The 13465-nt window shown below is 46.0% G+C and overlaps 1 protein-coding gene across 4 annotated transcripts in view; it reads right to left on the bottom strand.

Annotated features, from left to right (window-relative positions):
- LOC106590190 (transcriptional activator GLI3) overlaps positions 1 to 13465 on the bottom strand; it is a 130296-nt gene that overhangs the window by 91572 nt on the left and 25259 nt on the right. For all 4 annotated transcript variants that reach the window (XM_014180928.3, XM_014180925.3, XM_014180927.3 and 1 more), the window contains exon 2: positions 12433 to 12606. In XM_014180928.3, coding sequence (XP_014036403.1) covers positions 12433 to 12565 — 133 coding nt within the window. In that variant the 5' untranslated portion in view covers positions 12566 to 12606. The remainder of the gene's footprint in view (positions 1 to 12432; positions 12607 to 13465) is intronic.

Raw genomic sequence — 13465 nt, 5'->3', positions numbered from 1 at the left:
TCTTTGTAAAGCTTCGACAATTACTAAATGTTGTAAGGTTTGTCTTGGAAGCTCGCTCCCGCAATCATCCAAAACAGATGGAGTCACACATAATAGCTGGGCTTATGAAAGGATAAGAGTAGGTAAACAAGGAAACAAGACTATTCTAATCAGAGAGAGAGAGAGAGAGCGAGAGAGAGAGAGAGAAATGAAAGAGTTAGAGGAGTGCAGAGAGAGAGAGAGAAATGAAAGAGTTAGAGGAGTGCAGAGAGAGAGAAATGAAAGAGTTAGAGGAGTGCAGAGAGAGAGAGAGAGGCAATGAAAGAGTTAGAGGAGTGCAGAGAGAGAGAGAGAAATGAAAGAGTTAGAGGAGTGCAGAGAGAGAGAAATGAAAGAGTTAGAGGAGTGCAGAGAGAGAGAGAGAGCAATGAAAGAGTTAGAGGAGTGCAGAGAGAGAGAGAGAAATGAAAGAGTTAGAGGAGTGCAGAGAGAGAGAGAGAGCAATGAAAGAGTTAGAGGAGTGCAGAGAGAGAGAGAGAAATGAAAGAGTTAGAGGAGTGCAGAGAGAGAGAGAGAGCAATGAAAGAGTTAGAGGAGTGCAGAGAGAGAGAGAGAGAGAGAAATGAAAGAGTTAGAGGAGTGCAGAGAGAGAGAAATGAAAGAGTTAGAGGAGTGCAGAGAGAGAGAGAGAAATGAAAGAGTTAGAGGAGTGCAGAGAGAGAGAGAGAGCAATGAAAGAGTTAGAGGAGTGCAGAGAGAGAGAGAGAGAGAGAAATGAAAGAGTTAGAGGAGTGCAGAGAGGAGAAGGGAGAGGTTAAGGTCAGGGGCTGAAATGATGCATTGTGGGAAAGGAAGTGCTCCTGGGCACATTTCTACGTGAAAGCTAGATGTGCTCTCACTCCATCCTTATTCCTCTCCTCCATCAACCTCAATCACTATCCCTCATTTCTCAGATTTGTCTTCTACTTCTCTGTCACTTTCTTATCACTACTTGTTCTATCACTCTCTCCCCCTTCTCCCTAATACTTTCCTCTCTCTCTCCATGTCATACTCATTCTCAATGTCATACTCTCCATGTTCCTCTGCCCTTTCTCTCTCTCCATCCCTCCCTCCCTCCATCTCTTTCTGGGAGTATTGCCTCCTGTTGCTGTCCCTTCTCAGTAATGAGATTTACTCCTCTGTGACCTATCTTGTCACTCCGGCCTGTGGAATCCTCCTCCTCCTCCTTGCCATCGCCCCAGAGATGTTTCTGCCATCAAACTCCCCTCCTCTTTAATCAACCTATTAAATTCCCATTAATCCCAACATTCCACACACACACAGCTGGGATGACCGACCGACACATTGCACTTCTCCGTTTCTTCCCCTAAGGAAAACAGCTTTGTCTTAAGCTCTGTTATGGTTTACATGATCATGACTTGAACACACAGAGGGAATAATCACAGTGTAACATGGTGGGAAAGGACTATTGGGACGTTTGGACGTAAATGTACTTTACATAATGTACCAACACTGTAAGGATAGGACCTCCTCATTAGGCTAGAAGGTTTTGAAACTTTTGTAAACTGTACATACTGTCCTATAGGTATTGTATTGTACACCCCTGGATATTTTCTCCCCTATCCCATCTCCTTCCTCTCTTCCCACCCTCCTTCTCTCCATCCCCTCTTCCCTCTCTACCTCCTTTCTCCCCCCTCTCCTCCCTCTTTCTCTCTCTGGGACTGTAGGGTTAAGGCAGCCCTATGCTGTAGCCCCATGCTGAGCTGGTCTAGAGCCAGACCAGAACAAAGAACCCATTGAGCCAGCGGTGCTGCCAGGGCTGGGAAAACGTGGTCCATCTCTCATCTCTTCCTCTACTCCGGTCTGACAGCACCACAGATGAAGTCATGAGGTCGCCAAACAGTTAATAAGCAGAGGAGGCCCATCCTCCTTCAGCTGCCCCCGGAGAGTGAGTGAGTGAGTGAGTGAGTGAGTGAGTGAGTGAGTGAGTGAGTGAGTGTGTGTGTGTGTGTGTGTGGTGTGTGTGTGTGTGTGTGTGCCCTCATGGAAAAACCACATGAATTTCACGTGATCACATGTGATGTCATGTGACCACATGTGATGTCATCTGTTCACACGTGATCTTATTTGAAGTTAATGTGATAACATGTGATAACATGATACTGCACGTGTGAAAACATGATCTGATGTGAAATAAATGTGACAACACGGGTATGCAAAAATTCAACATGTGACACCATGAAACTACACGTGACAGCATTTTAATGTTTTTCAGGTGAAAGTGCAAATTTGATTTACAAATATTTGCGATACAAATTCCACATGTGAATCTGCAATTCATACGTGAGGTGAAAACATGTTATTCTCCTAACATGTAAAAAGGTGGTGTTAACATGTGAACATATGGCCTCACATGTCTCTTTTGCTTTGAAATGGGAACATTTCAGCTCAACATGTGCAAATAGCTATGTGATCACACGTGGAAATCCACATGTGAAACTTCATGTGAAATATCATCACATGTGAAGTGTTCCCCAAAAAAATGTAATTTTTTTCCCACACGTGAAATCATGTGGTTTTTTCCATAAGGATGCCAGTGTAATTACTTGCAGGTGCGTGCGTAATTATGCATGCATGTGTGAATTAATGACTGTGTGTTTTACTGTACACACCACGTACTGTAGATCATATTAAATCATCTATTCACTTCTGACACCTAATAACGGTTCATTCCGGATTGTGTTTAATTACTCTGTAAAGGTCATTGTTAAAACATAATGCCATCTAGTGACAGTTGCTCCAGTAGGTTTCCGCTTGACTCCAGTGATAGGGGGCGTATGTCCCCCTTTCTCTCTGTCTGACACCAGACACGTCTCCCGTGGACTGGAGCTGTCGCTGCGAGGCCCAAACTCTCAACATCATTAGGCTCACAGCTTCAGGTGAGACACAGAGAGAGAGAGAGAGAGAGAGAGAGAGAGAGAGAGAGAGAGAGAGAGATGGGGGGAGGGAGCGGACATAAAAGTAGGCCTCAGATACAATCTGTGTGTGTGTGTGTGTGTGTGTGTGTGTACGCTTGCTCCCATTACAGCATATTTATCTCAATAACATTGAATAGGCACGGCCCTTTAACATGCCTTTAGAGGGCCATTCAGTTGTCAGTGGCCCAGGGCATTGGATTGGCTTGTGTTAGGACCGAAGGGGGAGGAGATGGTAACAGACAGCTATGGCATTGATTAACACGAGAAGGGCCTTGCTCAAGTTAAAACTGCCCGCCCTTCTGCTGTAAGCAACAGCCGTGAGTTCAGTTCTCCCAGACAGTCAGACGTTTCTTCTTCTCTTTTCCAACCCCCCCTGTCTTCGCTACACATCTGAGTCCAATTCTCCGCGTGCCCTCCTTTTTTGAAAATCTCTCCATTCCTCTCCTTCCTGGGTTCCACCGCCTTCCAACAGGCACATCCAAAACTTGAAACAACCTGAGCGTGAAGCTCGTTCCAACATGGATGTCGTTACTTGGTATTTCTTGGAACTGGCTGCCAATCGCGGCAGTTGTCTTCACACTTGAAAACCTGAGCTATTTACGAGGGCCCTGGGAGGGTGCACACACAGCCGACGAGAGAGTGGGAAGAAAAGACGCTTCTCAACCTCCTCTGCTTCTAATCAATCACCAGAAATCACTGCCATGGTTTTACTTTCTTTGATCCTGGCTCCTTTTTCGCACTGCGAGGGGAGAGAGTGGGGGCGGAGAGGGGGGGAGGGAGAGGAGGAGAGGGGGAGACGGGGGAGTCAGGGGGTCGGGGAGGTCAGAGGGGAGAGATTACAGGGTTTAGGGTGCAAACTAGCACATGGTGCCCCCTTCCCTCCCCCTCTACCCTTCAACCCTGAAACCTAAGATCACGTCTTGATTCATTTTCATGCATCTTGATCCGGGGTAAAAGGACAAGTTTTACATACAGATGTTTTTGAAAACAAATTCCAACTTATACACACATATGCACTCAATCATACATATACCAGCACACACTCTGGACAACAGACATTGTCATTCACAGAGTCATTCACAGACACAAAAACACTGTCTCGCCAAAGTTCACATAAAGCATAACACACCCTCTCCCTGAAACACAAGTCTTTTTTACATTTTTTTATTTATTTAACCTTTATTTAAATAGGCCAGCCAGTTAAAGAACAAACTATTATTTACAATGATGGCCTAACCCGGCCAAACCCTAACCCGTATGACGCTGGGCCAATTGTGCGTTGCCCTATGAGACTCCCAATCACGGCCGATTGTGATACAGCCTGGAATCGAACCAGGGTCTGTAGTGATGCCTCTAGCACGGAGATGCAGTGCCTTAGACCGCTGTGCCATATTAAATGGTTCACACACACACACACACACACACACACACACACACACACACACACACACACACACACACACACACACACACACACACACACACACACACACACACACACACACACACACACACTAGTTACTGTCTCTCTCCACGCCTCACATCCCCCTCTATCTCTCTCATCCAGCAGAGGTAAGCAGGCGCGAGCGAGGGAACAAGAAAAAGAATGAGAGAAAAGAAAGAAAGAGTGAAGAGGGACACGGACCAATACATTCTGCTGGCAGGGTCAGGACACTCCTGCTTTGTTTCTCTCCGTAGGAGGGAGGTCACTGATGCCTACCGACAAATGGACACAGTGGCAGAATAATCAACTACTGTTTCCCTACTTTACTACTTTGTGTCTTTACGAGGCCCCTGACTGTCTTTCCGTCCGCCCGCCCGTCTGTCTGTCTCGCCCTCTAAACTCCACAGACAATCTAGGTAGAAAGTTGTTCTTAACAACAGGTCTAGGATCAGATTACCCTACTTCCTTTCCTAACCATAACCGTTGAAGGGACAGAATATCTGACCCAGTGTCAGTAGTTAGGGGGAGACAGCTATCCACCGCCTCCGACCTCCTGCACAGACAGGCCAGGCTGATCCCCCCTCTGTGAGGATTGAGGATGTTCATTGGTTAAGGTTCATGCTCCTGACCTCGTTAACCCCTGACTTCATAGGCTTTCACGGCTTTCACCATTTCACTGAAAAGGACCCCAGGAGCTCCATTGACGATATTTTAAAGGTTTATACAAACTATACTAACAGATTATACTGCAATATAATACTACTGGCTGAATTAATGAAATGACCAATACCAAATGTGTTTGCTTCCACTCCCTTTATTGGTAGACATATGAAAGAAGGTGACCCATATTGAACCACTTCACTACATGATGCCAACACCAGAATCTTGAGGAACACCAAGCCCCAGCAAACACTCCTTCCAGATCGCCGCAAGACAGTGGGCATAAGAGAGGTGGGCAAAACACCTCCACCTCCCCCTAACCCCTGAGGGCCAGCGAGAGAGAGAAAGTATAGCGATTCAGATTCTGCATGCTACAGTTGAGTACTGCTAAAGGCAGTGCGAGAGGCTATGTGGAAGCGGTGGGAGTTTCTTCCCAGTCCGGAGGTGGATGGTTCGGTGTGATTCCTCCACTGTGGTTCCTCCAGGCAGGCATGCAGGCAGGGGGAGGCCAGGCTGGGTTGAGGTTGTTGGGCAGGGCTAGCTAAGGGCCCCTCCGCCCTGACGAGCAGCGGGGCCGCCCTAATCCTGCGCCTCAGGCCCCCGTGAGGCGTCCCTGCCAAAGCCCGTCGCCCCGCTGCTGCAGGAAATTGCCTTCAGTGCAGAGGTCCATGAAACGGATGACTCACCAGTGGAGTCCACAGCATACTGCACAACTGTGTGTGTGTGTGTGTGTGTGTGTGTGTGTGTGTGTGTGTGTGTGTATAGGGCCACATTGACTTTCTGTTCATATCTCTGTATCTAACAACCGCTCTCACTCTTAACATCGTATTGTATCATTATACTGTTTATCTCAAACACTGTGAACGTGAATAACATAAAGTGGTCATTCCTTCTGTGCGTGTGTGCATGTGTTTGTCTGTCTGTGTGTGTGTGTGTGTGTGTGTGTGTGTGTGTGTGTGTGTGTGTGTGTGTGTGTGTGTGTGTGTGTGTGTGTGTGTGTGTGTGTGTGTGTGTGTGACTCAGACAGAGCCTAGAAGCCGCCTTTCGTCCGTGGCATGGGGTGGGTTTGTCAGAGGGGGTCTCTCCCGCCTCCTCCATTGTGCTGTTTGTCCCTTATCCCTCCATCAGGCCTCTATCAGACCCCCTCTCATTAACCCCCGGCTGGCTGGCTGGCTGAGAGAGTGCGAGGAGGGACCCACCTCCCTGTTTTTTACCACAAGAGCCACAGGGGCCTCACTACACCACTATACTTAGATGTATACAGCCCACACTAGCACACTAACAGTCAAATCTACTATTACCACAAGCAGACTACAAGTCTACAAGCATAATTCATGCAATCGCAGCCCCAACCATAGACATACTGTAAATCAACAATATCTAGAAGATTTTCTCACAAGAAATGGTGACGCCACTACCATACCAGAGCTACCAGCCAGAAAGACTTGTACAAGCTGGCACTAAATGCTGAAATAGATTATGATTACACAGGCCTATTTTCATATCACCAACAAATCTCCTCCACCCCACTTCTCTCTCTGATATCGTCCATATTTTTCAAAGCCACTCATAAAATCTCCATTTCTTTGTTCACAATAAAATCGGACTTTTGGGGTAAAGAGAGAGAAAAGGTGGAATGAAAAGTGGAGAGTGGTGATGGTGGCCATGTTCGTGTGTGTGTATGTGTGTGTGTGTGTGTGTGTGTGTGTGTGTGTGTGTGTGTGTGTGTGTGTGTGTGTGTGTGTGCGTGTGCGTGTGCGTGTGTGCGTGTGTGCGTGTGAAGGAGGGAGTAAAGAGGCAGGAGGACAGTGGAGAAACAGTTGATTATGAGTCCCATTAAGTGATCAATGATTTCATTAATAAGATGGATCGCGCGGCTGTCATCCCGCTGACAGGGTGCTGAGGGATCATCTGCTCCCCACGCTCCATTTTCCCCAACGCATCGAATACCAGCCCTCTCCCTCCTTCTCTCCCTCCTCCCTGGCCCTCCATCCCTCCAATATTTCCAGACACACGGAAAGCAACGGAAAATGGATGGGAGCAGAGGTGGGGGGGGGGGCAATGATGGAGGAAGGGGGGTGAGGCAGGCAGTGGAAGAAAAGTGAAAATCCATTTTGAAACCCATTTTCAATTAGGGTCCACAAGCTGTTATCACAGGTGTCGCAGAATGGGGGCCCCGTAAGTGAAAATGTCTCCTATCCGTTTCTGAAATGAAACCTTATCTGGGCAGCACAAAGATGGCCAGGGACAGCGTATCTGTAAATGACTTTCCATCCCCGCTGTTAACCGGGAACTTTATTTCTGTCAGATGACATCCCCCTTCTATTTACCGTTGATCATTTAAATGGCTCCCTAAAAAGAAGGTGGCCCCTTACTCTTTCTCCTCTATCTCTCCCCTCTCTCTCTGTATCTCTCCCCTCTTTCTCCTCTATCTCTCCCCTCTCTCTCTGTATCTCTCCCTCTCCTCTCCTTCCCTCTTTCAGAAGGTTTCTTTCTATTTTCAAAGCAGTCAACAGCTCCTTTTCTCTCCAAAACACTTTTGCCACGCTCTCTGTTTGGGTTAGGGATATCGCTGGTAACCTACTACACTTGAGCAGAAAATTCCTTGCCCTTCAAGGCTTAACTTTTGGGCCTCTGAGACTCCTGCTCCTGCCCTTCCAAGCGTGACCGTTTAAAGGTCTCCAGTCCTTCCTTCATAAACTTTTAGGTTCACAGACACCCTGCTACTTTAGGCCATGCATTCCACTACAATTTCCTAAACTAGCTCGCTAACTCAAACCCTCCCCTCTCACTCCAATTTTTCTTCAAAAAAACGTTCTCTAATTTTTATCTCTACTTCCCCTCTCTCGCTCACTCTTTCCCTCTCTTCTAGCCTTCTCTTTCTCTCTCTCTCTCTCTCTCTCTCTCTCAATCCTCTCTCTCTCTCCCAATCCTCTTTGTCCCTCTCTTCCCTCGCTTTCCCTAATTCAGCAGCGTCCATAGCAAAAAAGTCCAACGGACCAACCAACCAGAAACTTTTTTCCCCTCTCTCGCTCTTCAATCAATAGGCCTTCCCCTCCCTTCTTCCCTCCCTTCGTTTTACTTTTTTTTATTATCAAATTATCCCATGACGACAGGATTTATTCAGCCAAAGAGCATGGACATCTTTTTTTGGAGGGACCAGGGAAGCAACAAAAGAATCAGGAGACTTTGTGGTCCACCTGCCTGGAGAATGATGAGGGTGGGGGGGGGGGGTCTCCCCCATGCCTCCTCCCTGCCCTCCTAAATAACACCAATCACAGCATTGTTGTGGCCCAGTCGGTCCTTTTGAGCTGTCAGGCCAGGGGAGCGGGCGAGGACATGAATGGCACACAGGATGAAGCCACCATTTAGCCAACCATGTGGGAATGCTAGCTTCAGCTAGCTCCCCCTCCAATACTCCATTAAAGCACCAAGCGAGCTCTCTCAACTCAGACAAAACTTACAGGGAAGAAGAGGAGGAGAGATCAGAAGTGAGAGGAGTGCACGTCGACAGAAAAGAGAGGGTAGTAGGATATTTTTTTAAAGTGAGAGAGTGAGAGATAACAAAGGAGCGAAAGAAAGGAAGAAAGACAGAGAAAGGACAAAAAGGAAGAAACAAAAGTTTTGCCAATTTTTTATTTCCACTGCTCAGATTTTTATTAAGTTAGGAAACTCCCCAGGACATATGTACACACACTGTCACATACTGTAAGTGTATAACTACACTAAGCCCTAGGGTTTTGACTGAATATAAGTACTGTATTTTTATCATAATTACAAACCACAACTAATTTACTTGTGTTATCTACTGAATATAGAAAAACCAAACGTTCTAATCTTTAGAAAGAAAAAAAGTTGTATCTTTCCTCTTTGTTCTTTGTGTTCTGGAATTAGATTCGGGAGAGTGGATAGTAACGTCATTTCAAATGAAAATTGGAGTCTTCTAATCAAATTATAACCTCCAGGTCTTGCCAACATTTGAATCAATTAAGTCCAAAACAGCTTTGACTCAAAGCCTATCAGGCAAGGTTTTCCAATAACTTATTTCCATATGCTTTAATCACAAACAAAACCAAAGCACTCAATCATGTTGTAATTGTATTGCAAAAGAAAACACTTCAGAGATGCCTAAAGCTAAACAGCCCATAAGTCCACCAATAACTGCCCCTTTTCACTTTTCACCTTTTCAGTTCTAATAGCATGCTGTGGTGGAGGGGTGTCCTACAGGGTTTCCCCTGCGTGGGTTCAGGGGCCACTACTCCTCTGCAGCATGACAGGGGAAATATTTGCCTGGGCCTTCCTGAGAAGAGCTAGCCACTGGGGTTCCACAGCTGCTCACAATTACCTTTTGTTTGTATGGGGAGCGGGGACAGGGGGGCTACAGGGGTTAAAGTTGACGGGGTGTAAGGTTACACCTGATAAGAGGTTATGAGTTCTGGGGCCACTTGGGGAATGTGCTGTCATTATAACCTGCACAAAGAATGTATAAGCTATCTTACGATTCTCAGAGATATGGATCTAGAAGAGTGCCTCTCTCTCTCTCTCTCTCTCTCTCTCTCTCTCTCTCTCTGATTAGAATAGTCTTGTTTACCTACTCTTATCCTTCATAAGCCCAGCTATGGACCCAATTGTGTGTGACTCTATCAGTTTTGGATGATTGCGGGAGCGAGCTTCCAAGACAAACCTTACAACATTTAGTAATTGTGGATGCTTTACAAAGAAAAATCTGCAATCACCAGAGCCAAATTACATCCATGCTTTTTCCACACCATAAAACTTTTTTCCCTCTTTCCCCCCTTTAATTAATAAAATAGTGTTGGCCATCTGGGAATGAGTAAGAGAGGGAGAGAGTTCCCAAGATGCATCAGGATGTATTCCCCCTTACACACCACCCCACCCCGCTCAACTTCCTGCTATAACTGGCATATGGAGAGAGAGAGAGAGAGAGAGAGAGAGAGAGAGAGAGAGAGAGAGAGAGAGAGAGAGAGAGAGAGAGAGAGAGAGAGAGAGAGAGAGAGAGAGAGAGAGAGAGAGAGAGAGAGAGAGAGAGAGAGAGAGAGAGAGAGAGAGAGAGGAGAGAGAGAGAGAGAGGCAGACCCTCGGAGTCATTAACCCTCTCCTGGGGTGTTTGAAGTCTCCCGCCACGGACCTGGAAAGATAACATTTCACATCCTACAACTCAGACGGAAACCAAGGGTGACAGAGTGCTCTCTCTCTCTCTTTCTCCGTGGACACTCCTAACTCTACTCCATCCCCCCGAACCTCCCTGAACCCTTCCAATCCTCGATCCCCCTCAACCCCTCCCCCCCCAAAAAAAACTTCAGTCTTACAGCTCAGGCTAATGAGCACAGCTGCAACTTAAGTCATGGTCATTTCTTCTCTGGGTTTGTTATGACTTGTGTCTGGCAGTCCCAGTCACTCCTGGAGAAAAAGTTATCTTGTTATCTAATATTCTTCATTTCTGCAGCTGTGTCGTGAGTGAACGATGAAAATGTGAATGAGTCCACAGTCAAAATCTACCTCTCTTTTGGTGTGTCTTCAAGATGTTGCATACAATGCCTTCGGAAAGTATTCAGACCCATTGAGTTTTTCCACATTTTATTACGTTACAGCCTTATTCTAAAATTGCTTAAATAAATAAAAATCCTCAGCAACCTACACACAATACCCCATAATGACAAAGCAAAAACTGGTTGTTAGAAAGTTTTGCAAATGTATTAAAAGTTAAAAACAGAAATACCTTATTCACATAAGTATTCAGACCCTTTGCTACAAGACACAAAATTGAGGTCAGGTGCATCCTGTTTCCATTGATCATCCTTGAGATGTTTCTACAACTTCATTGGAGTCCACTTGTGGTAAATTCAATTGATTGGACATGATTTGGAAAGGCACACACCTGTCTATATAAGGTCCCACAGTTGACAGTGCATGTCAGAGCAAAAACCAAGCCATGAGGCCGAAGGAATTGTCCTTAGAGCTCTGAGACAGGATTGTGTCGAGACACAGATCTGGGGAAGGGTACCATAACATTTCTGCAGCATTGAAGGTCCCCAAAAACACAGTGGCCTCCATCATTCTTAAATGGAAGAAGTTTGGAACCACCAAGAATCCTCCTAGAGCTGGTCGCCGGGCCAAACAGAGCAATCGGGGGAGAAGGGCCTTGGTCAGGGAGGTGACCAAGAATCAGATGGTCACTCTGACAGAGTTCTAGAGTTCCTCTGTGGAGATGGGAGAACCTTCCAGAAGGACAACCATCTCTGCAGCACTCCACCAATCAGGCCTTTATGGTAGAGTGCCCAGACGGAAGCCACTCCTCAGTAAAAGGCATATGACAGCGCACTTGGAGTTTGCCAAAAGCCACCTAAAGACTGTCAGACTATGAGAAACAAGATTCACTTCGTCTGATGAAACCAAGATTGAACTTTCTGGCCTAAATGACAAATGTCACGTCTGGAGGAAACCTGGCACCATCCCTACGGTGAAGCAGGGTAGTGGCAGCATCATGTTGTGGGGATGTTTTTCAGCGGCAGGGACTGGGAGACTAGTCAGGATTGAGGGAACGATGAACTGAGCAAAGTACACAGAGATCCTTGATGAATACCTGCTACAGAGTGCTCAGGACCTCACACTGGGGTGAAGGTTCACCTTCCAACAGGACAGCGACAGCCAAGACAACACAGGAGTGGCTTCGGGGCCAAGTCTCTGAATGTCCTTGAGTGGCCCAGCCAGAGCCTGGACTTGAACCCGATCGAACATCTCTGGAGAGAGCTGAAAATAGCTGTGCAGCGAAGCTCCCCATCCAACCTGACAGAGCTTGAGAGGATCTGCAGAGAAGAATGGGAGGAACTCCCCAAATACAGGTGTGCCAAGCTTGTAGCGTCATACCCAATAAGACTCGAGGCTGTAATCGATGCCAAAGGTGCTTCAAGAAAGTACTGAGTAAAGGGTCTGAATACTTATGCAAATGTAATATTTCAGTATTGCAAAAAATGTCTAAAAAACAGTTTTTGCTTTGTCATTATGGGGTATTGTGTGAATATTGATGAGAAAAAATGTTGCATATGAACTCAACCTCTTACAGAAGAGCCTTGTTTTACACATGAGTATGACTGATATGCATTCAGAAAACATTTGTATAAGCACGATCCACTCATGTCTTGCATTCCACTACAAACATCATTCTAAATGAAGAAACACCAATATTTCAACCTCATGACCAAAACATTAAACTCATTGTAACTCCCTGTTTGGAGTGAGACAAAACGACAAATAGACAGGAGAGAGAGAGAAGGGACCAGCGAGGAAGAGAACAAGAGAGAGGATCAGAGCGGGTAAGGAAGGAGGGATTAAGGTAAGTTAGACTCTTACCGTTTGACGTAGTGCTAGAGGCCACGGCCTTCTCGCTGATGTCGGCGCGCGCCGACGAGCCCTTGGTCGCCACGATGGTCTCCACCCTCTTCTTCTTCTCAGCTGCAGAACTGGCCTGGGACTGGGTTTCCATGACGACTGTTCATTCCTCAGCACGTCATGGAGACAGGACACCTGGAGAAGGGGGTGAAAGAGAGTGAGAGGACAGGTAAGTACCCCAACCAAGAGGAGACCAATGATGTAGCGTCCCATTATAGTACACCATTAGTACACACCGTCGCATCACAGACTTTCCCAACATTCTCTCCAGATACACTGGTCTCTCTGAGTGAGGATGGCCCAGTATGTATCTATCATAGTTAACAAATAAAATAAAATAAAACAAATTTTGTTGTTGTTGCTTTGTTTAAGCTTCAAACCATTGTTAAACAACCAATGTTTAAACAAGATTAAAAAAATTAATTGCTCAAAAAGTTGATTATGTCACACTCTCGCTCAACAATAGAGCTGCAACAGTATGCCTCCACCTCTTGAGAAACGAACTGTGTTGAATTAAAGGCATGACATCTAAAAGCTTTGAAAAGAAAACAATCACATGGTACTGACATTCATGTTTGCTGACCTCTGACCTCTATACCATCAGGAAGTCCTCCCAGCCAATCCCATTTCATCCCCAGCCACAGCGAAGGCTATGGGTCAATCCACCAGTTCCACTGTGTTTATTTTCACTCATAATTGTTATGTTTGATCTTCCCACTGCCCTCTCAACGCACCCAATGGCCTTATAGTATTCTGATAACCTTCCCCAAATTTCCAGGTTTTACACAAATCCTGGAATAAGCGGAAAATCGGGGAATCCTTCAACTGGAATTTTGGTCCTTTTTCAACCCTACAAGCAGGACAGCGAGCTAACTTCTCGTCTTACCCAACAGTGACAAAGTAAACTTCCAGTAACCTAGGGAATTAAGTTCTATATGTTTTATTTCAAAGTTAATTAGTTAAAGAAGTTGCTGTACAATAAGTTTTAGGTTAT

This window comes from Salmo salar, chromosome 29 (genome assembly GCF_965601325.2).
Source record: "Salmo salar chromosome 29, fSalSal1, whole genome shotgun sequence".
Classification (NCBI taxonomy): Eukaryota; Metazoa; Chordata; class Actinopteri; order Salmoniformes; family Salmonidae; genus Salmo; species Salmo salar.
The sequence above is the reverse complement of the archived record's forward strand: the minus strand, read 5'-3'. Positions and strand labels throughout refer to the sequence as shown.